This window comes from Physeter macrocephalus, chromosome 2, assembly GCF_002837175.3.
Source record: "Physeter macrocephalus isolate SW-GA chromosome 2, ASM283717v5, whole genome shotgun sequence".
Taxonomy (NCBI): Eukaryota; Metazoa; Chordata; class Mammalia; order Artiodactyla; family Physeteridae; genus Physeter; species Physeter macrocephalus.
The window spans coordinates 107275753-107299230 of record NC_041215.1 but is presented as its reverse complement, the minus strand read 5'-3'; the positions used below and the strand labels follow the sequence as shown (position 1 = coordinate 107299230).

The following is a 23478-nucleotide window of genomic DNA, read 5'->3' as shown; positions in this document are numbered from 1 at the left end:
ATGCCGCGGAGCGGCTAGGCCCGTGAGCCATGGCCGCTGAGCCTGCGTGTCCGGAGCCTGTGCTCCGCAACGGGAGAGGCCACAACAGTGAGAGGCCCGCGTACCGCAAAAAAAAAAAAAAAAAAAAAGAAGTTGATATTCCAAGGGGATCAAGATAAAAATAAGAACTGAGATTCTAAATTCTAATGTTATTGGCAAACTCCACGGAGGTTCAAAGATGAAAGGTAACTAGGATGAAGACACCAAGATCCAGACTCAACTGACATCAGAGGAAGAACTTAGGCAATATTCCACTACATAAAAAGCCCCCATCAGGGTTGGGCAACTTGAAGAAGGCAAGATAGGCAAATTCTCATGATCTGATATAAAGGATTTCCAGGAACAAGCAGCCACTTTGGTGGTTACAGATTTTGTTGGAGGTACAGATTAGGCAACAGGCAGCCTGACAAGCATCCATGTGCCCCCTAGTCTCCCAAAATGGGAGAAGCATTTGGGGAACAAGGGAGAGGCAAACTTTGGCAATAGGCCGACAAGAGTTTAAAAGGATCCCAGGCTGAATCTATCCTTGGCATGACTGTGAACCCAGGGCTGCCCTCCTCCTCCACCCCGACCCTGCCCAGCACCAAGGCTATAGTAAATAGGATGGCTTCAACATGGCATGGCTTCCAGAAATCACTGATCCATGTATGAATTAGTTAGATGTATGGAATATGCCTTAAAGATAAGTATGATACTTCAGGCATACTCATTTAAGTCCTTAGTTTGGCCTCTATGGGGGTTATCAATTCATCAGTTCATAAGCATTCTTTAAGCACTAAGCTAAATGTACTTAATACCAGATGGGTGGTGAATGTCAAGAGAAATAGTCCTATATCCTTGAGAAGCATACATATCCTGTTGAGGAAATTATTCATACATGAATCTAACTTCTAGAAAAAAATTCAAAGACAATATGGAATCAGTGCCACACTGTGTACATAAGAACTGGAAGTTTCTGAGTAAGAGAAAGGAAAGAAAATAAGGAGTTCCCTGCCTCACAGTAGATACGGTTATCAATATGCATTCAAATCTAGGCCAAAACTTCAACGTTGAAGAAGTTAGAGAAAAACACACCAAGTTTATTGCATGAACATTTGTAAAAGTTCGTAAACTCCAATTCAGTGGTAAGAGCTCAGAAAAGTCTAACTCCCATTATAGTTTCATAATGACAGCGCCATACTTGGCCTCACAAAATTCAACTGCTTCAGAGGAGATAAAAATATGACTCAGATAAACAGACCTAGTTTCCTTGCTAGGTCTGAATGCATGATTTCAGTAGACAAATTTCTCATGATTTTTGACCCCGAGCCAAAGTTATTCATTGGCTTCAGTTTCTTAGATTCCCAAGTCGCATAGATTTTTATACATGGGAGAAGAAAGGTAATTTTCTACCCTAATTTATCTCCCACACTTATTTACCTGTTTAGCTTCTTACTGTGCCTGGCCACCTAATCAGTGCCTTCTGGAACATAAACTCACATCAGATTTTTATCTCAGATAAAGTTGGATAGGCTAAAAGAGAACCTACTGAAACCTAGCAGGGAAAAAGAAAATAATCACATGTTCAACAGAAAATAAGCCACATAGGCAAAATTCTTGAATATGTCCAATTGCATATGCAGTAGAAAAGTTACAATAAAACAATGCTGCTTCTCTTACCCAGCAGTTAGAAAGAGCCACTGTTGCTAGCAAGCTATAGAAAGTTAGGACTCCGTTTACCACCACAAGTGCCCAAAATGGCTTAGAGGACTCAGGAGACCGGGGAGCTGGACAAAGATGTTTCTCTGAAAAATAGAATAGATTAGATTAAATGATATGGGAATGGCACTTGAGTACATTTCCTTCCTTCTTCCTAGAGGAGAATACGAGAGGAATCAAAATATGCAAAATATCACTGGCTTAAGAGGTGTAGATTTCCTCATTGGTCTGTCCTCTTTGGGAGTTAGCCAGCCCCACCACTGATCATGACCTAGCTTTCAAGACTGCAGTTGAAAACCATTACTTGAGAGTGGACACTGGTCAAGCCGTGCGTTACCTTTCACATGGATAATGGTCCCATTACTCTTCTCATTGTCTATGTAAGGAGGAGGATACAGGACCTCGATTTTGCAGAAATAAATATCCGTTTGGTTAACGTACAAATCCTGGAGGTAGAATGTCACTGTTTCGTTGCCCAAGTTCACAGTGCAGTTGAATTCCTTATTTGTAGACTGAAGTGACTTGGAGTGATTTCCATTCACAGCACAGACCTCCACAGCGCTATCTACTCCCTTATAAAGGGATGCCCGGAACTCCTTTGAGAAGAGGTTGTAGGTATACTTGCAGCTGAGGTTGACCTCATTGTTGTTTACCACAAGCATGGGCGACTGATTCACCAAAATCTTGTTTTCTGGATGGGGAAAAAATCATTTGCTTAGAACAAGTATATAAGGACTTTTTTTCTGAAGTCAAGATATATTAATTAACAAAATAAACAGATCTCCAGCAAAGGATTTCTCTTGGCAGATGAAGATGCAGGAGATCTTTGGAAGATAATTATCCTGAGAGTTTACATTTTGATATTATTTTCATCCTCCTTTGAATGGAACAGTGGAGCATGTTTTCACTTAGAAGGCAGAACGTGGCCTTCTGTTGGCACTGCACATCACAGCTATGCATTTGGAATTTTTGAATCTGTGCTGAGGTTCCTAACATGTTAATCATGCTCAATTCATTTTCTAATTGAGTGTTTTACTTGGAAATGGCTTTTAACACCTGACCTAAACAAATAGATTTGTATTTTAAGTTGTGATTCAGCCTTTTGTGAAGGAATTTAAACGTTTTGAAACATTTTGACTTTTTTTATTGGCTGTTCCAAGAGTAGGATAAAGAGGTAAGAAAAATGTAACCCAAAGAATTTAATTTATCCTCCATAGCAAATTCTGAAAACAGCCTTGTCAGGAAGTTTGCATATTTGTTTCTTTAAAGCACAGAAGATGGAAGAGGCCCAAGAGGCCCACAAGAGTTCTTTCTCTAGTCCATCTTCTACCTTTATGCTATCCTAGTAAACGATCAAAGAATCTGGAGACCACCTAGTTCAATCTCTTCACTTTTAAAGCAAAGAACCTGAAATCTGCATGATGGAAGAGAACATATCTATTCTATCTTGTTTTTTTCCCACTATACCCCATTCCCTGGCACATGACAATATATTCCCTTTTCTTGTAGTGACTGTATGAGGCCTAGAAACATTGGATGATCTGTGTAATATCACTGAGCAGATGGTGAGCAAAGCAAGAATTAAAACCCAAGTAAACTACAACCACCTGAGCAAGGGGCCACTTAAGCACTGAGAATCGACTTTGCAACCAACACTCTCCAAAATTTCTTTAAAACAATAAATCACTTTGTGTCTTTGATTCAAAATTCAATACAAACAAAAAACATTTTTGCTATTGTTTTTAGGTATACTAACAATTGTCTGCCTGTTCACATTTTTTAAAGGGTTATTTGAAGCAATACCCCCCATAACCATACTAAAGGGTCAAATAATCTGTTAAAATGAAATTTACAATTTAACCTGATTTGAATCCATGTACTCAAGTATTCTGTTTTTGCTTTGGAGAAAACGGAGCTGCATAGAACTAAATCACTGATAGCTTTTCATCTCTTACATAGTTCTCAATGCTAGCTGTACATCAAGAACCTGTGCCTGGGTCCCATTCCCAAAAATTCTGATTTAACTGGTCTATGCTGGTGGAGAGAGGAATCGATTCTTTTCATTTTTTTACAACAACTTATTAAGATATAATTCATGTACCATAAAGCTCACCCTTTTTGTAAAGTTCACCCTTTTAAAGTAAACTTTAAAAGTTCGGTGGCTTTTTATTATATTCGCAAAGCTGTGAATGGATCACCACTCTCTGATTCCAGAATATTTCATTACCCCCCAAAAGAAATCCCATACCCATTAGCAGCTGCCTCCCCATTCCTTCTTTTTTCCAGCCCCTGGCAATCACTAATCTATTTTCTACCTCTATGGATTTGCCTGTTCTGGACATTTCATATAAATGGGATCATCAATATGTTGCCTTTTTTTTTAACATCTTCATTGGAGTATAATTGCTTTACAATGGTGTGCTAGTTTCTGCTTTATAACAAAGTGAATCAGCTATACATATACATATATTCCCCACATCTCCTCCCTCTTGCGTCTCCCTCCCTCCCACCCTCCCTATCCCAACCCTCTAGGTAGTCACAAAGCACTGAGCTGATCGCCCTGCGCTATGTGGCTGCTTCCCACTAGCTATTGGTTTTACATTTGGTAGTGTATATATGTACGTGCCACTCTCTCACTTTGACCCAGCTTACCCTTCCCCCTCCCCCTGTCCTCAAGTCCTTTCTCTAGTAGGTCTGCATCTTTATTCCCGTCCTGCCCTTAGGTTCTTCATGACCATTTTTCTTTTTTTTTTAGATTCCATATATATGCGTTAGCATACGGTATTTGTTTTTCTCTTTCTAACTTACTTCACTCTGTATGACAGACTCTAGGTCCACCCACCCCACTACAAATAACTCAATTTCATTTCTTTTTATGGCTGAGTAATATTCCATTGTATATATGTGCCACATCTTCTTTATTCATTCATCTGTCGGTGGACACAGGTTGCTTCCATGTCCTGGCTATTGTAAACAGAGCTGCAATGAACATTGTGGTACATGACTCTTTTAGAATTATGGTTTTCTCAGGGTATATGCCCAGTAGTGGGATTGCTGGGTCATATGGTAGTTCTATTTTTAGTTTGTTGTTGCCTTTTGTATCTAGCTTCTTTCACTTAGCAGAATGTTGTCAAGGTTCATCTATGCTGTAAATGTATCAGAACTTCATTCCTTTTCAAGGCCAAATAATATCCCATTGTATGGATATACCACATTTTGTTTCTTCATTCATTAGTTGCTTTCACTTGTTGGCTATTGTGAATAATGCTGCTATGAATATTCATGTACAAGTTTTTTGTGTGGACGAATGTTCTCAATTCTCTTGGGTGTACACCTGGAGTGGCATTGCTGGGTCATTATGGTAATTTTGTATTTAACTTGTTAAGGAACTGCCAAACTGCTTCCTAAAACAACTGCACCATTTTACAGCCCCACCAGCAGTGTATAAGGGTTCCAATTTCTCCACATCCTTGCCAACACTTGTTATTATCCATCTTTTTTATTATAGCCATCCTAGAGTTATGAAGTGGTATCTCATTGTGGTTTGATTTGCATTTCCCTAATGACTAATGATTTGAGCATTTTTTTCATGTACTTATTAGCTATTTGTATATCCTTTTTAGAGAAATGTCTATTTAGATCATTTGCCCACTTACCTGGGTTGTCTTGTTAATGTTGAGTTATCAGAGTTCTTTACATATTTTTGATACAAGTTCCTTATCAAGATATGTGATTTGCAAATATTTTTTCCTATTTTATATGTCACGTTTGGCATTGGTTTAACAATTCTCCCTGTTGATTCTAATATTCAGTCAGGGTTGAAAACCACTATAGCCTAACAGAGTTCTCAAGCTGACAGCATATTAGAGTCATCTGGAAACTTTAAAAACCCTTGATTCCCAGGCCAATTAAATCAGAATCTTTGGGTGTAGGACCCAGATGTCAATATTTTTAAAGTTTCTCAGGAGATTCTAATTTGCGGTCAAGTTTGCGAAGCAGTGGCTTAACAGTTGAAACTCACTTTTAATCCTCAATTCATAGGCTTCCACTAGCATTTCCAATCTCATTTCCTCGAACCAAAACCCTCTCAGTTAGCCAGATCATTTAGGGACACACTGTGAGTACTCATCTCTCTGTACTTTGTTCACCGACTCCATGGCCTACAATGTCTCTCCCTTCTCAGGTCTCAAAATGATTACTCTCTGTTCTACATTTTGAACACCTCTTGTTTCATAGGCTTCCATTTGTTTAACTTTTGATTTGTGTGTATTTCCTCTACACCCCTAGTTTCCAAGTCCCTTTTGAGCAAGGACAAGAGGTTATGCTTCTTTGCATGATACTGTGCAAACAATAGCATCTCATTAAATAATAAGTGAAAGGTGGTGATCTGACTGTACCATTCTTAGCAGCAGCTAGCTCTGCCTAGCATCTCATTAAGTCCTCATTCAAAATCTGTCTCAACAACAACTTTAGCTTCATTTATTATTCATTATAACAAATACTCTCTAAAAGCACTGAAAAGTAAACACGTAAAGACTCAAAAAGTTCAGCCTGTCTTGATAGGAAAATCCAACTCATTTTCTGTTTTGTTGTATCTTGCTTGGCCTTTTTCTTTGCTTACTTAGCAAGAATCACCAGGCCGGTTCTGATTGGAAGAGCCAACCCCAGCAAGAAATGCCAACATCTCTGCTCCTTTTCAGCTTAGGTATCTGTGTTTCTGCCTATTGAGGACTCCAAGAAGTGTGTTTCTGTTATTAATTACTTGAGTTCTGTTCTAATGGGCATTCAAATTCTTCCTGATCTTCCTTTGAAAGCTGATGTAAGAAAAAAGACGAGAATAGGACTCCTTTGCAGGGATTTTTAAAATGCGGAGAGGGGAAGCATGGGCAAGGAAACTGAGTAAGGCTGAAGAGAAATCCTGGACGGTTGCTCAGTTTGGCCTCCTTCTCCCAGCACCACAGCAAGCTGGAGAGGGAGGGGGGCCAGAGAAGCTCAAGCATCTACACTCCAGTAGTTTGCTTAGTGCCTCTTGCATAACTCAGGGTAAGACACCGTCCCAAGAGGCACTGGGGGAGAGAAATTGATTTCCCAAAGGTAAGCAGGGCTCAGTGTCTATCCTTGGGCAGCTCACAATCTGGTGGGGGAAGAAAGATACAAAAACAGACAGCGACTTTAAAAAGAGTGGCACAGTGATCTGCAAGTGTTTGTGAGGGCAACTGGGGAGCCAACTAAGGATTTCGGGAGGAGGTGACTGCTGACCTGAGTCTTACAAGGATTATGCACACATTGATTCAACAGGTTTTTATGAAGTAAAATTTACCCTAGCTAAGTCTTTGTGTTAGGGGGTGCGGGGGAGGTAGGAGAATGTGCGTTGGGGTAGGGGTGAGGTAGGGGACTGTGGGGAAGATAAAGACAGAGAGAGAAAAAAGAATAGTCTAGGCAGAGCAGATGAGGAGGGGAGAAAGTGTATGGCAGGTGTTGGGAATTGCACCTACCTGAATTTGCTGGACCTGAGTTGTAAAAGACAAGACTGGCAAGGTAAGCATAGTTCATAGGTTGGACTCTTTCCTGCAGGTAATGAGGAACTTTTGAAGGATTTTAAACAGGAGAGTCATACGTACAACTTTTCATTTTATATAGATCCCTTTAGCACAAAGGTGGAAGGTGAATTTGAAGAGAACAAGAGTGAAAACGTGGAGCCCAGTTAGGATGCAATTGTAGTAGTCTAGGCAAGAGGTGATAAGGGTCTGAACTATGGTTAGAAAGAGGTGGATGAACTCAAGAAATATTTCCAGACTGAAGTTGGCAGAACTCAGCATGGGTTTAGATGTGATGAGTGAGGGAGATAAAAATGCTGTCCTCAGGCCACACAGACCAACCAGTAAGTAACACTGTTTTCCTTTGGCCTATGTCTTTTCTTCATTCATTACATGACCGGAGCAGACAGCTCAGAAACTGAGGTGAACTTTGGACATCTGGGCTGTGAAGAAGACATTCTTCCAGCCTAGGGGATCATTGCAAACAAAAAAGAAATTACCTCAAATGTTCCTGGGCACATAGTTGACTCCCTGGAGCTTAGTCAGTGTTTGCTCTTTTTCAGAAGAAGGAGAAGCAGTGGTCTTCCTCTGCTTTCCTTCACAGAGCATGATATAATGAGATAACTGGAAGATAGATTTCCCTTCTGTTCATGATGGGGCCTCCAAATTCAATCCTCAGCATTGTTAAAACTGATCACATTTCTCCTGAGCCCATTCTCCCTCAACACTACAAAGTGAGAAACTTCTTAGGGAAGAGCAATCTGAGGTCCTAGGATCTGGGCTGGCTGTTACCTTTTCAATATTCCCCTGGTTGATGGCCTATCCAACAGTTGAGCGAGGGAAGGAAAAGTCACTTCTTGTGTGACCCTATGTACTAATATTTTGTTGGGAAAGAGCTTGAAAAATATTGGTTACATGGTCATTTGAGGGAAAAGAGATGTCCAATTTATCTGTCAAGGTTTACTTTCCTCCCTCTTCTATGTCAGCACAGATCATTTTAAAATTAGGTACTATGCTTGAAGTATCAATAGTTCTCTTAATATGTGCTAGTGTGTGGCAACAGCCTCCTAGCTGAGGGTTCAACTTGAATTCAAGTTTGACTGATAGAACCTCTTGTTTTTTAACATGTATCTCTTTATAGAACTTGCTTCCACCTTGATTCATGTCAATCATTCAGAGAAACCTAAATGAGAAGCCATCTCATAGGACTTCAAAATCTACATCTGCTTTGGAGAGACACTAAAGGAAGGAAATTCACTTTGGGTGGTAGGAAAAGATAATCAACTGCTCTAAGTGATATTGAATATTTGTGATCATTATGACTTCCCATAGACACAGTAATTCTGATTGCTCTTATTTTTTCTTAAAAATGGAGCATGTGTGAAAATGTACACCCCTTACTCTGTGAGAGTAAAGTAATAACATGGATCAGTCAAAGCAACAAATAACCAGAACACCAAATGACATTTGGCTTTGATATGTATTTTGGTTCTCTGAGTTTCAGGGAATCTACAGTACTTCAAATGACTTAAGGACATATTGTAAAATTTAAGGACATATCTAGACTCAGAAGAAGAAATAAGAGAAATATTTAGCTTCCCCCTACTAACTTCTGTTTGATTCCTTTTTGCTTTCCAGTTAGTGCTAGGAGTGGGAAGCATCCTTCTCATGTTAATTTTTTTCTTAGCAGACCTACCCCTTTCCCTGTAAATATTCGGTTTTCCCTCTTGTGAGTAGTTAGGCAAGGTCTGCCTAGGTCAAACCTACTAGTTTAAAAGAGAGACACTGTCAATCTATCACTTGTATTCGCTTCTGGTGTCAAAAGATTGGCTTGACTGACACGGCTCTAATTGAATTGGCAAGTTGTTTTGATGATGAATTTAGTGCTTTGCTTTTCAAAGCCTTTCCTAGCAGCTAAACTAGCTAAAGGTGTGGAGACAGGAAGCAGTAACCTCAAACCTCCTTCCCTCACAACTCCTCCTTGACAACAGGCAGCATGAAGAGTAAGATTGGAGGTGAGAAGGTACTTATCTGCTACTTATGAGCAAGGCAGTAAGAGATGAAAGATTTCCCACAGATAATCTGTGAATTTTGTGATATAGTTGACTTCTGGAAAATTGAAAGTTGCTTGTGCTTCCATGAGAAAGGGGGGAAGGGAGCTTGGTTACCAAAAACAAAACAAAACAAAACTTTCCCTTTTTGACTATGGTAAATCGGTCAATTACTATAATAATAAACAACTCTCTGCACAGGTGGAGTGGATAACCATCTCTAAGGTGTGGCTCCAAACACCAGAGAAGGAACCCTGACACTAAAAGGACACTCCCCACCAGCTCAGTTAATGCTTTGATTTCAAAATAAGGTGAAGCCTAAAATGCAATGTGGGAAATGCATATGGTCTATATTCATAGGGCTACAAAACGCTTTCACCTATTTTATCTCATATAAACTCCACATTAACCTGTGAAATAAATAAGCAGGACAGTCATCTTTATGCCCATTTTATAGATGAGGAAACTGAGGTCAAAAAGGTCTAATTCTTGTTCAAGGTTACAGGAGAAGTATGTGACCCTTAGGACTTGGCTCAAGCCTCATGACTTCTAATCTAGTGTTCTTTTCCCTCTGCCAGGTTGCATCAAAATTTCAATCAATTTTGGTGATTGTTTCTAGACCTTCTCAAAGTTGGACTTGATAGTTGGATGGCACAGAAGTGAGACTTAGGGAGGAGAATACCATTGAGTAGGGGAGTAAATGGAGTGGGAAGAGGACAGGACCAAGATAAATTTCATTTTCTACCCCATTTTGTTGGAATACCATCCTCAAAAAGTGGTCAGCTGGAAGGGAAGTTAGAGATGATCTCAGCCAATCCCATATTTTACACAAGAGGCAACTGAAAACCAAGAAGTAAATGGCTTTCTAAACAAGGTCACAGAAATTGTGGAAGAGCTAAGATATTATTTATTCATGATTCTAGGAGTAATATTTTAAATAATGAATGAATAGAAAACCAATTTTGTACATTCAGCAAGTTTGACTTGATTTCATGTCAATCTTGACTTTTTCATATTTAGAAAAAGTCTGTTACCAAACTTGCTTTGTCTCTACACAAAAGATTTTGCTTACAATTGCAGAGACTTCCTGAAGGTCATAGATGGAACCCAGATAAAGCCTACAGACAATATGGTCCCATGAAATGCCTCTTATAAATTATTTCAGATCCACGTGCAATAATTACACCATTGCAGCAATTCCATTTCAGCTTGCCCACGTGTCCAAAAGAGTTTGAACAGAAACATTAGTCAATACATAAAATCACTTTCAGTCTAAACCTCATTGGGCAAACCCTTAACTTCAGGGCCTTTGTGAATTACATTTATTTGTCATGATTAATTTACGATATCCCATCTTTCCTTTTCCTTGTCATAGCACCATAGAGAAATCAAATGGCACACAGAGGCTGCTGAACCAGAGAGTGGAATACGCAGCACTCAAGACTGAAGGCCGCATTCCTTAACTAAAGTTAAGGAAGCCCTAAAAAAGATAGAGTACATGTTTCTTTAGCAATGTCATTGTCCTTTGACCTCTTGACCTTGTCAATGTCCATTGACCTCTTAAGAACTTTATTGGGTTCCATCTCTGCACACCATGATCAGAGTTTCTTCTGCAGTTTACCAATCGGGTTGTAAAGATCCTAATCACGTTGCTTCCTTTTTAAAATTCTGACTGAACAGAATTTAGCATGTTAGGCGGGAACCAAAGTAAATGAAGCTTTCTCTTTTCAACCATCTTGCCCTGTGATGTTTGTGAACACATTGTGAAGGTGACACTGGTTTCCCTGGCACAGAACACCTCCCTCCTGACCACAGAGCTGGTAAAGTTACCGTAACTTTCCTCTGAGCACGTTTCCTGTTCAGGCCCAGGATACCTTTTAACACATGGCCATCTGACCACTTCCTCCTTTTGCAGACTCCATAAGGGGCAGGCTGACCATAGGCCAACGCAGTGTTTGCTCAGGAACCTGTAAGGTGAACTGTGCTTTCTGGGAGGATAGAGATGCTCAACCATCTGTGGCTCTGGTAACTCTAGCTTGTGGCTTGGATTCATAGAGATGTGAGAAAGAGGAACACAAGACACTCAGGCTACAGCACCTTTCACCATCCTCCTCAGTGAAAACAAAAAGAAAAACAAAGCTATCAAACTTTGAATGGCTCCAGACTCTCTGAAATCCATGTCAAAATGGGGGGAAGAAAAGGTAATTCAGATTATGTTTTCAAAATAACTTTGTGGTCATTTCATCTAGTTTTCTGTTGACTGTCATCTTGAAACTCTCGTCATTTTCACAAGGAATAGAGATTTAAGGAAAGCCTCTCCAAAAAAAAAGAGTCTTTGAAAAAGCATGATCCATATACGTATACATGGTCTCATTCAGGATCTTAGCAGAAAACAGATGGCACACTCAAAACTGGGCGATAGGAGGTGGGTTTATTTATAAAAAGACTCTTGGCAGTGGTTTGGAACCACAGGGGATAGTACTAGAACCTGTAGCTCATAGCAGCAGAGTTATAACCACGCTCAGATCTAAAGGGGCAAGGGGAGGAAGAGGTTCCAGAATCAGAAGGAAAAGAGAGTTGTATAGAGGAGGCCACCATGACAGAAGCAATGACTTCTATAGGGAAAAACAGGCCAAGGAACCAGCCCTGCCCAAGATTGCATATGCACAACTAGCAAGTTATATCAAGCACATTAACTCTTACCAAGAGCAAGTGTGACTTTCAAACAAAATCTAAAGAGACCTTAGTTCAAACAAGTACATACGATTACAGATGATAATAGAAATAGAAGTTGCTATTGGCCAGCACCAGTCTAAGCACCACCTTTAGCCTTGATCTGTGTTTCCAGACAGGCAGACACTGTAATGTAGAGGACCATCATCCTTGGCCTTTTAAAAAATTGTTGTGCTCCAGGCAACTGTCAGAAAGTAACTCAGAGGTCAGATAGTAGCAAAAAGTCCCATCCAAGCACCTAGACCTAAGGCACTAATTATTGAGAGAGAAAAATTATCAATACAATCAATGAATTCTTTCTGAAAAGAAATTTCAATGTGTCAGAAAATTGTTCTGGTATTCTGACTTCTGCCTTGACAAAGTCAAGCATTCACTCAGCAAATAAATAATGGTGCCTATAGTACTAGGTTCTTGGGAGATGGGAAGATGTAAAAGAAGCTGCAGCCTCTTCCTTCTAGGAGAAATCCTAAAGCAGGTTCACAATTAGCTACACTCCAAAACCAGGTTTGGTGTGTGAGCCCTGTAGAGGGTCACTGACAGTCACACGGAAGACCCCTTGTTTCCAGACAATATGAGTCTGTTTCTGTACAGACTGGCCTTTAACTGGGCCATGAACTTTGGAGTAAATTTAGACAGGCTAAGGTAAAGGAAATGCCCTTTAGTGTAAGGGTTTATTGGGAACAAGCTGAGCATTCCATTTACATAGGGGGGGAAGTAAGTGAAGATGGTTGATACCAATCATGGAGAGCCTTTAAAATGCCAAGAAAAAGGCACATGGATTTTACTAGAAAGGCAATAGGAGACATTGAAAACACCTGAGCTGAGACTAGGATGGTAAGTACCGCTTTGGCAAGATTAGCACAGAGGGGCATGTGCATTTGCTTGGAGCGAGGGCAGGGCTGAGGCAGAGACTGGTCAGGATGCTGAGCCAATAGCGTCAGTGTGAGCTCCTAGGGCCTGAGCTGTGGAGGTAGCAGCTGGGATAGAAAGGATGGACAAGGTGTTGGTGCTGGGTTATGCTTGGTGATGGTGAACAAGAATCAAAATGACGTGGAGTTCATGGACTGGGTAAGGGACTATTAACAAAATTAGCTATGTGAAGACAGGAAATCTGTTTGGGAAAAAAAGCTGTTGGGTTTTAGATATGTTGGGTCTGAGGGGTAGGTAAGGCATCCTGGAGGAAAGGTCCAGGAGTTTGATGAGTCGGACTAGAGCTCAAGAAAGTCAGAGATAGACATGTACATTGGGATGTCATCTGTATTAGGGTGACAGTTATTACTAAACCTGCTAAAAAACCACTACCTGTACTACAACCCATCCCTACCACTCAGAGACACTACCCAGCAATGCAGGGTATGAGCACTCTAGGACCAAAACTTCCTGAACACAAAGCAACATAAACTTGGGTGTGATGTGACCCAGGCCCTACCATTCAAGGGTCTGTGTTGTCCTCTCAGCTCCTAATGCTGGAAGAACCATCTGAGAGGACAACATGACAGAGCACCTTAATTTATATGAAAGAGCTACCTGTACCAAAAGCTACCAGACCATTCCAAAAATCAAATTTTATTACCTTACAAGGTTACCTGTAGTTCAGATAGCAGGTAATCAGGGCTTTATAGCTTTCTACATAAATATTATGACAGTAATCCAGTTAACAGATACCCACAGGTATCTACAGACCTCATGTATTAATATGTTATATCCTAAATACATGTTTTAATCTGATAACCAAATTTGGGAACCATATTTTCCTCCTGAGCCACCATCATTCTAAACCCTCATTCAAAACAACTCTGTAAAGAAGACGACAGTACATTTTTCCTGTCTGTTTCATTCTCCCTAAATCTTATACATTTGCAAAGTCTGCTTAGGGCCACCTTAGCACATTCAGATTCTTCTACATAAGAGTCATGGCCTGGAAGTTTGAAAATAATTACTGTGTTAAACTTTAACATGTCGGAAGGTAGGGGAGAACAAAGGCAATATTGTCCCCCAAAACTCTGCAGTCATTTCTAAGCACATTAGCGTCTAAGATCCTGGTTCACAATCTCTCCAAACAATTTCCAAGATGGCTGGTTGCAGTTCTTGTATTTTCTCTATCATATCATAAGAGCATCCACAAAGGGGTGGGGTTGCCTTGCTAGAGCTGATAAAAGCTAGAGCTTTTATCCCACTTAAGAAGCATTTTTGAGCCAGAAATAGACCTGAGATGCCATCTCGTCCAACCCCCTCGTAAACCAGATGAGGAAATGAAGGCCTAGAAAAGTTAAGTCAGAGTGTAACAAACTAAAACTCTTCATTACATCCCCCTACCTTGATAAATCAGGGGTTTTCGATTTTGAGTTTGGAAAAAGAATAACAGACGTGGCCTCCCTAAAGTCAAGGGCAAGCCACCATGTCCTTTCTCTGAAAAGCACAGAGAGTTGCTAAGATTAACATCCCTGACTGGAAATTGGAGCCCTGCCTGTGAGGCTGGGCAGGCTTGGTCTGAACCTTGTTGATCCTGTTATCACAGCCGTGAGCTGAGGCCAAGCCCAGCCACAGTGTGCAGTTTTGAAGACTCAAGCAAATTTACAGTACAAAAAAGTTAACTCTTCAAAGTCGAGGTATATACTATCCCAGTGGCCCTTGTTGAGACAGGTTTAACACTATGACCTGTCTTGAGAGAATCAAATATATATATATATATATATATATATATATATATATATATATATTTACCAGTATGGAACCACACATCTACCCTGGCTTCATCCTAACACATCTCTACCCCTATAAATCTCTTCCCTTCCTCCCGTTCTTCTTAGACATCTGTCCTCCTCTCACTAATACTCCCATTCTCCAAATCTCCATCCCCATCTCCTCAAGAAAACTGCCTCCGTTCTCTTGTTTTCTCTCCCTCTTCCTCTTGTCTTTCCTAATAGCCCTCTCTCTCCTCCACCCATGCAACACACACACACACTCAAAACCAACACTTGGCTTCTTCCACTTGTCAAATATAATTAAGTCACTCAGCTGCAAACATTTATTACACACCTACTATGTACAAAATACCATGGTAAACATTATAAGTGTTATAAGTTCCTGACTGTCTTCACCTTATCTGGCAATTTCCTCTCCTTTTCACTCTCTCAATTTTGTCCCCCTCCACATTTTCTTAAACCTTTGAAGTGTTATCTTCCTTCCCCATCACTTGCCTAAACTCTGAAGCCCCAAATGGCCTCCTTTTAGCCAAAACCAATGGCCTTCCCAAGTCATTACTCACTTCTCCTTCCCTTATGCAGTCAATGCCATTAACCACTGTCTCTTTGGAAACTCTTTCCTCTTTTGGCTCTAGTGACATTCCACGAGCCTCATTCCCCTCTTCCCTCCCCAAACACATTCTCTGTCTCCTTCACTAGCTTATCCTCCTCTTCAGCTGACTCCAAACCAGGCCTATTTTCCAGACTCCGTTCAACACTCTGCTTTTCTACAGTTATATCCTCTCCTTTCTATTAGCTATCCATTTCCATGGCTTCAATTTTATTCCAAAGTTGAGGATGCCTAAATATTTTATTCTTACCCAGTTCCCATGTCTTCAGCTTTGTACCAGACATCTTTCTGATACCTCAAGTCCTTACTCAGGCTCAGTGTGTCTAAAGTTAAACACTAGTTTCCTCCAGAACTCAGTTACACAACATCTTGATTTCAGGCGGAGACACCACCATTCCTCTTAAACCAAAAATCTTGGCATCATTCTTTATCCCTCCCTCTCTTTCACAAACTAGGCACTAAGTCCTGAAATTTCTACTTTCAAAACATGTCTCAGAATAGTCACTCCTTTCTATTCCCACCTTTGCCATCCAAATCCTATGACCCTCTTCCTGACAAAGTGACAGAGTGTTTTAACATGATCTCCTGGTCACTAGTCTCCATACATTCTAAACCATCCTGCTTCCACAAACTTTCAGCTGTTTCCCAATATCTTGAAAATGAAGTTTGAATTTCTATTATCAGTATTCAATCCTTTGTTGGACCTGACTCTACCCTGCCTCTCTAAGCCTCTATACATTCAGACTGGTCAACTGTTCCAAGAACATGCAATGATATTCCTGGTTTAATTTCTTCATTTGTATTTCTTCTCCTTCCTGTGGCAACATGGCATTGATAAGAACATGAACCCTGGGGCAAGCATGTATGGACTGGCTCAATTACTGTGTGACCACAGGCAAGTTGTTCTATCTGCTTCACGCCTCAGTTTTCCCGTCTTACAGACAAGATAATCATAGTAACTACCTCAAAGGATTTAAGGAAAGAATAAATGATTTAATACAGGGAAAGCCACATAGAACAGTGTCTGGCACATTATAAGTGCAAAACAAATATTAGCTGGCAATTATTATTAATAACATCATGCATTCACATCCTATCTAGCTTTAAAGTCCAGCTTAATTCCCAGCTTTCTGTAAAAGCTTACTATTTATTTTATGTTGCCTCATTTTAGTACTAATTCATTCATTTCCTTCAACAAATATTTGTCCAACACCTACAATGATTCCTGCACTGTACATAGTACCGAGGTTATAAGGATGGATATGACATGATCCTGTCTGCAAGGAGCTCACAGTCTAGGGGGAAAAAACAGATGTATCAACACACAATAATAATTTTAGGAACCCTGATGAGGAAAGAAGTCCCTCACTTTGCCATGTAGGGTCTCAGAGAAGACTTCTTCAGATGAGAGGACTAGGGGACATAACAGATTACAAGAATAATATATGCAAAGCCATTAAGGCATCAAATAGCATGATGTGGTAGGAAACTGCCAAGTTTTATTTATCCGTTTCCAGCTGTTATATCCTGTCACATATAGTCTTCTCAACTAGACCTGAAGTCTGTAAAAGCACAGAGAACTTGATTAATTACACAAGCAGTTCTTGTGTGCTAATGAGGTCTTTATTTTCCTCTTTTTATATTCCTTCAGATCCCAATAGAGACTAAAATATAACAGAGGTTTAATAAATATTTGTTAGATTGTGTTACACTCCCATTGGGGCTCCTCTTATAAGACCGTAGTAAGGGCTTCCCTGGTGGCTCAGTGGTTGAGGGTACGCCTGCCGATGCAGGGGACGCGGGTTCGTGCCCCGGTCCGGGAGGATCCCACATGCCGCGGAGCGGCTGGGCCCGTGAGCCATGGCCGCTGAGCCTGCGCGTCCGCAGCCTGTGCTCCGCAACGGGAGCGGCCACAGCAGTGAGAGGCCCGCGTACTGAAAAAAAAAAAAAAAAAAAAAAACCGTAGTAAAGGCTGAATACCCAGGGAAAGCTTCCTCAGGGAGACGGATCTTGCACTAAAGACATAAAGTGAAAGTCAAGTAGAATTTGGATGTGTGGAAAGGGAGAGGGAATTCCAAAAGGGAAACATCAGAAAGGTCATAAACGTGGAGTGCAGGTGTGTGAGACATTGAAGAAACCCTCAGTATTTAGGTTAAGGATCTTGTATTAGGGTATAAAAGGAGATAGACTGGATAAGTAAAATGGGTCCAGCCTAAAAGCATCCCAAAATGTCAGGAAACATTGCAATGTCATCTTTCTATTAGCATCTTCGAGGAACCATCAACACAACTTCCTTTTCTATAAATTGAGAGATGTCTAAGCTCCCTCCCATCTCTAAAAAATGTCTGTGGTTGAATTCAACAGTTCTGTGGATGCTTTGGCTTATCATTGTTTTCCATAAAATAAATTAGCATGGATAGGAAATCATTCACAGTGGCCCTAAATTGAAAGAGAAAAAAAAATTCTGGAAAGGTCTCGCAGTTCTCATTTTTAACTTCATTGTAGCTCAAACTGGGTTTTTGTATCAGTCACAGAACCTAAAATAGCACGTAGAAGATGTTAATAAATACCTATGGAATGAGTACATGAAAGAAGATCTGTCTTCCCAAAGCATAAGAAGGAGCAGGAACTTTAGAGAACAGTAACTTACTAACACCCTGTTTTAGTCCCCACAGGAGCCTCTTGGCGGGAGGAAACATTCTCCTCCTCCTATGTGCCCATTCTCATCCACCTTCTATGGGATAGAGTCTGTGAATTGGAAATGGAACCCTCCTGGACTCAACATTGCTGAAGCTGGTCTTAAATTATGTACCCTTATTATTAGTACTGTTGAATTTCAACACAAGTCATCACGTCACATGGAAGCTGCAAATACAGCCACAGTGATGTTCTGACACTTTATCACATGTCAAGTATCACTAAGAAATGAAAAGCACAGCCCTCTTTCTTCTCAAGTTTAAAAAAAAAGAAACACCCACCTAAGTCCTTAACAGGGGAATCCATGTCATTGTTAAAAATGTAAGACATGTCACTAATTTAGATTCTTGTGTGAGAGAGTGGGCAATGACCAGGAGTTACTGTTATAATCAATACATTAAGTGGTGGATTGTGAGCCAGAGAGGTGACTCAGATACTGCAGAAAGGGGCTCACAATTAGATTAGAGGTCAGAGTGAACTGTGAGTGGGTGACTCTTATGACACCATCAGGAACCATTAACCTGGTTACCTTGGCAACCAGAGTCCCCAAGGTAATAAAGATGATGACAAATGAAAAAGATGACGGTAATGGTGATGCTGAGATAAAGTTGCAGCTCAGAGTTAAGTAAGAAATTCACCACCAGCATGCGTTCGTCTTCCAAGAGTGAAAATATAAACTCACATAACCTGAATGGTCACACACAGACTAAATTAAGATGCCTATGAAATCAGCATTGAAATCCTAAGGCCCAAGGAGTCTAAACTCTCTTTTTCACATCCTCTAATAAAGGGCTGAGTAGCCCTCGAACCCATCCAGGACACCTCTCTTCTAGTGTTGAGAGTCATTAAAATGAGAGTAATAAGCAAGAAATTAGACACCTACTTTCCGTAGGGCTTGGGTTACCTTCCCTCCAGCTTCTGGGACCAATTCTCATGCAACCATTCTCAGACCGAAAGTTCTGGGTACATTTTTGGATGACAACATCATGTCATTGACCAAAAAGGGTCAAAGAAATTAACATAAAAGAGACAGAGATTCCTCAACAAGTCTTAGAAAACCAGAGACCCCTTCAGTCTGTCACAAAGCCACCAGATATCATTTTTTTCTTGAAGTTCAGCTAAACTGAGAAGAAAAGTCCCAGACTCTGTGAAGTTTTATAAATAAGAAATGTCTTGAAGAAAAAGGCATACAAACTTTAACCCAGATGAAAAGGAAAAAGGATAAATAACTGTGCTCTGAAGGAGGGCCTGCCCTCTGATTTTCAGAGAAGAGAGTCTGCAATGAACCGTGTATCCTTATCAATGCCTATATGCGTTAATAAAGAGCTATTGTTTTAGAGATGATAAACCACAAACGGAATTTTCTTCTGGCATGTTGGTGGCATAATAATTTTCATTTTGTAAATGTCAACACACTGCATGCAGGAAATACTTGGAGGAAGATAGCCACCCATGATAAAAGGTGAATGGTAGTCATATGGCATTTTGATACTCATGAAAATAGAGTAAGGATATTCAAAAGGAGGAAGGTTTATGTTTAAAGGAAAGGCAGCGAGATCCTCCCCCACCCCCCATAGTAAAGGTTTGAATGTGAGAGATTCAGAGTAACGATCACAGATTCATTTCTTTTTCTAATCTATCTGTGAAAATGACTCATTCTATTTCCTGGTATTGATATATTGGTATTAATTTTACATTCCTTGCTGTAAAAGTTCTTTCTGGATGTTGACTTTAAAAAAAAAAGTATCTTAGGGTGTGAAAGCAGAGTAAAACCAATTCTTAAGCAATGGCTACACTTTTGAAATGTCCATCAAATTTACTGGAACTGACAAAACACGCAGTCAATTTTTTAACAGTCAGAAGAACTGGCTACTGTGTATGGGGTGTCATGTAGACACAGCAAGCTGCTGGTTACATTGCATTTTCTATGTCCATCTTTCTTTCTACCTTACTTCCCCAAGCCCCGCCTTGGAGCAACACTTTCCTGAGAGAGGTAAATGATTCTTTTTGTGTAAAACTACGTCAGAGGGTTCATTTGCTGAACTAAAAATAAGGTCTTTAATTACCTTGCTTTGCTGATTTTTTTAATTAAATACCAATCATTTTCCTGCCTTCTGTGCCTCTCTCAGAAAAAGAAGTGCTGGGGGGAATGCAGCAGCACTGGAGAAACCAGTCGTGTTCGAATTGGCCATTTTTGACAGATTCTTTGCTAAGGTTTGGGAAGAAATGAAAAGAAATGCTCTCGTGAAAAAAAAAAATGTGTTGTCCTGATTTTTGCCTTCATCATGGATGATTAGGTTGCTGAAAAATAACCGATATTGGCTGAAAAACCTATGAACAATGCTATATATTATAGGCACACTTCTAACATCAACCACGAATTGATTCCCTTTCAAGGGCCTGCAGTTCTAAGCTGGGTTCATATTCCAAAATCCAACAAAATCCTCTGTTGTGGATCTCAATTACACAATTATCTGGTAGAAAACATGTCATGTTAGTAAAGAAACTGTGTAAGTTAATGTTTTCTCATGCTTCCTAAATCATACTTCTTTAATTTAGCCATAAAGATCTTTCTATAGTGTTATTAATCATGAAGCATCAGGTTAGGTTTAAAATACTTCATAGAATAAGTATTTTAAGCTATGCTGTGAGGCAATGAGTTAGACTTATTAAATTAGTTGGGGGAAAAACTGTTCTTCATACACACACACACACACACACACACAAACACATACATACACATATCTCAACACAGACATAGAAGTAGTCTCTCACAATCCTAGGGAGGACAAGCTTTGACTACTTTGACCAGCAAACTTCCTTAACTGTAACTTCTTCACGGAAGGTAAAGACAAACAAAAAGCACATGGAAGATTTTGCACCACTGATTAGAATGGATCATTAGACATTTTTGTATGTTGTAATTATTTTTTCTCTTAAGTTTTCTTACTGGAAGAGACATTTTGAAAGTGCCTTCTCTACCCCTTTCCTACTTCATTAGATGGCCACTCAGCATCAAATCTTAAAAGTTTTTATGGGGGTGAGTTGGCATTTGAAAAGTAGAAGTACCTCAAAGTCAAAAACAGTTTCCATGTGTGTGACCCCTTCACTGCTTTTCTAGCTATTTGCCTTTTAAGAAATGTTCTAAAGGAAGAATATAAAGCTTTGAGTCTTACAAAAAATATCTTCAAAGGAGAGTGAATGAAATGATGATGGCTGGCTCTCCACAAAGAAAAGTATTTTGTGTACAATTACCAATTTGAAAGTTTTCTGTCAGAGTGAGGCTTCTCTCTCTTTTCTGCCCATTCTTTACTGCCTAATAAATTAAGAAATTTAAAATACTCTTTAAAAAGAAATTTTAGAGATCACTTAAAAACAAAGTTTTTTAAATCGATGTTGAAGATTCTTTTAAAATATACTTGGTAACTCTCAATACTGGGTACCAGATACTGGAGCATAACCTGTCTCATCACCTGTTCGTGTCTTTTATTATATCAACACCTTTTATAAATACACACAATTTGTAAACGTGCTTACTGGCACCTCAGACAACAAAATGGATGGGTATATATGTAACTAGCATACTTGTGCAGGTTGGGTAATTATATTCTTTGGAGGTCATGTACATATTTAAGAACAACAAAAAATCATGCAGTCCCCACACTACAAAATAAGTGAGAAAGAAAATGGAAGATACTGGCTTTTCAATGTATCTTCAAGGGGAAAATAACTATCCTTATTTCAATATGCCGATTAACCCCTATCAGTCCAATTTTTGAGCCAAGTGGGGCCCTTTTCTAACGCTGAGAACGACTTGAACAAACATCTGACTCCAGCCCACATAAGCAACAAACTCTTTCTGTTTGGAATTGTAATTTTCCAAAGATGATTTAACCTTGGACATATCTGGAGCTAAGAAATTATAAAGCACATCATGTTAGGTGGAGTAGCGCAGGCTCTAGAGTCAGACTAAAGTAGTTCAGACCCTGGTTCCAATAACTCCTATATGTATATCCTTAGCCAAATTAACATTCCTACCCCCATCTCTTCATCTGAAATGCGGTTAACTGTGATAGTGTCAAGTTTTTTAGTCTCACCCCATCACCACTGGAAACGTAAAAGAATTTCAACCTAAGAAAACAGATTTCAGCCAACTGTTAAAAAAAAAAAAAACTAATTTATTAGCATCTGTAATGTACCAGCTTCTGTGACAACTCCAGAATTCATTCTGGCACTCATTCAGTTCAGGTAGACATGGTAATTACAACCAACATTTATCTTGCTAGCCCAGCACTGACTGTGCTAAACATTTCACATGGATTGTTTCCTTTTATCCTCACAATGACCTTGAGATGAGGTTATTATCATCCCCATTTTACAGGCAAGGAAACTGAGGCTTAGAGAGTTTAAATACTAGCCTAAGCTCAGCTAGCAAGAAATGGATCTGTGCTGTGAATCCAGGCAGTCCAAGTCCAGAGGTTTCAGAACCAACCTGCTTACAGCAATTTTCTTACATTTCAAAATATATATGTATAGACAAAAGCTAACAATTCTTGGGACACTATCAACTGATAGCTAAATAAATCTGATTTAATTCCAAAGGCAGGTCATTAAAATATTTTGCTGGCCATAGTCTGAGAATCAGTGAGTTTCTAAATAACAGGTTGCCATTCGTAGCAAAAACTACACTTCAAATGTCCAAATTTCACGGGTTCTATGAAATTTGAAAATGAACCAAAGACCTCAAACGAAAACGTTGGGGGAGGAAAGAAATCAAAATTGTTTACCTGCTACTTGAATTGAGGGGAAGAAGTTGAGAGCCAGGAGCAGCCTGAGGATCATCGTGCTAAACGGTGGGCCAGGGCTCCCACCCCTCCTCCCTGAGAAGCCCAAGTGTGAGGTGAGCTGGAGACGCACCTGAGCAACCTGACTCGTCATCCGCAGCCACCACGACCAGCTTACTTCTCTCAGGGCACATGATTAAGAGACTCAAACCACTTACTTCCCTCGGGGCACATGATCAAGGGACAAACCTCAAACTTTTGTGACTGCAACATTTCACACAGGATATTACATTGTTTTGATGACTTTTGACTTTTCCTCTTGTTTTAAAGGCAAGTCTTTTCTTGTCACTGAAAGACAATGTCAGTCACTCTATGGTGGGCTCATGGAAATCATTCTCTGCGGACGGGTGTCAGAGCTGTGAAAAATGGGTGCCTGAAATCCAGCAGGAATGTAAGGGTAGAAAAACAAGGTGTTCTAAAAGGGGAGAGATTTTCATAGGATGGAGATAGACTGTCTCCAAAAGGCACCAATAAGAATTATATTGAGGATTTGAAAAATATTTGTTATCAGTGTTGAAAGGAGTTATGAACATTAGGAATTGAACGTTTGTGTTGGATGTAAGC

General features: G+C 39.9%; 1 protein-coding gene across 1 annotated transcript in view; it reads right to left on the bottom strand.

Moving 5' to 3' along the window:
• CD28 (CD28 molecule) overlaps positions 1 to 23048 on the bottom strand; it is a 27376-nt gene extending 4328 nt beyond the window's left edge. The window contains 4 exon segments of the mRNA XM_007113409.3: positions 1699 to 1823; positions 2075 to 2428; positions 22858 to 22918; positions 22920 to 23048. Of these exon segments, the coding sequence (XP_007113471.2) occupies positions 1699 to 1823; positions 2075 to 2428; positions 22858 to 22918; positions 22920 to 23048 (669 nt within the window).
• Positions 23049 to 23478: the final 430 nt, after the last annotated feature.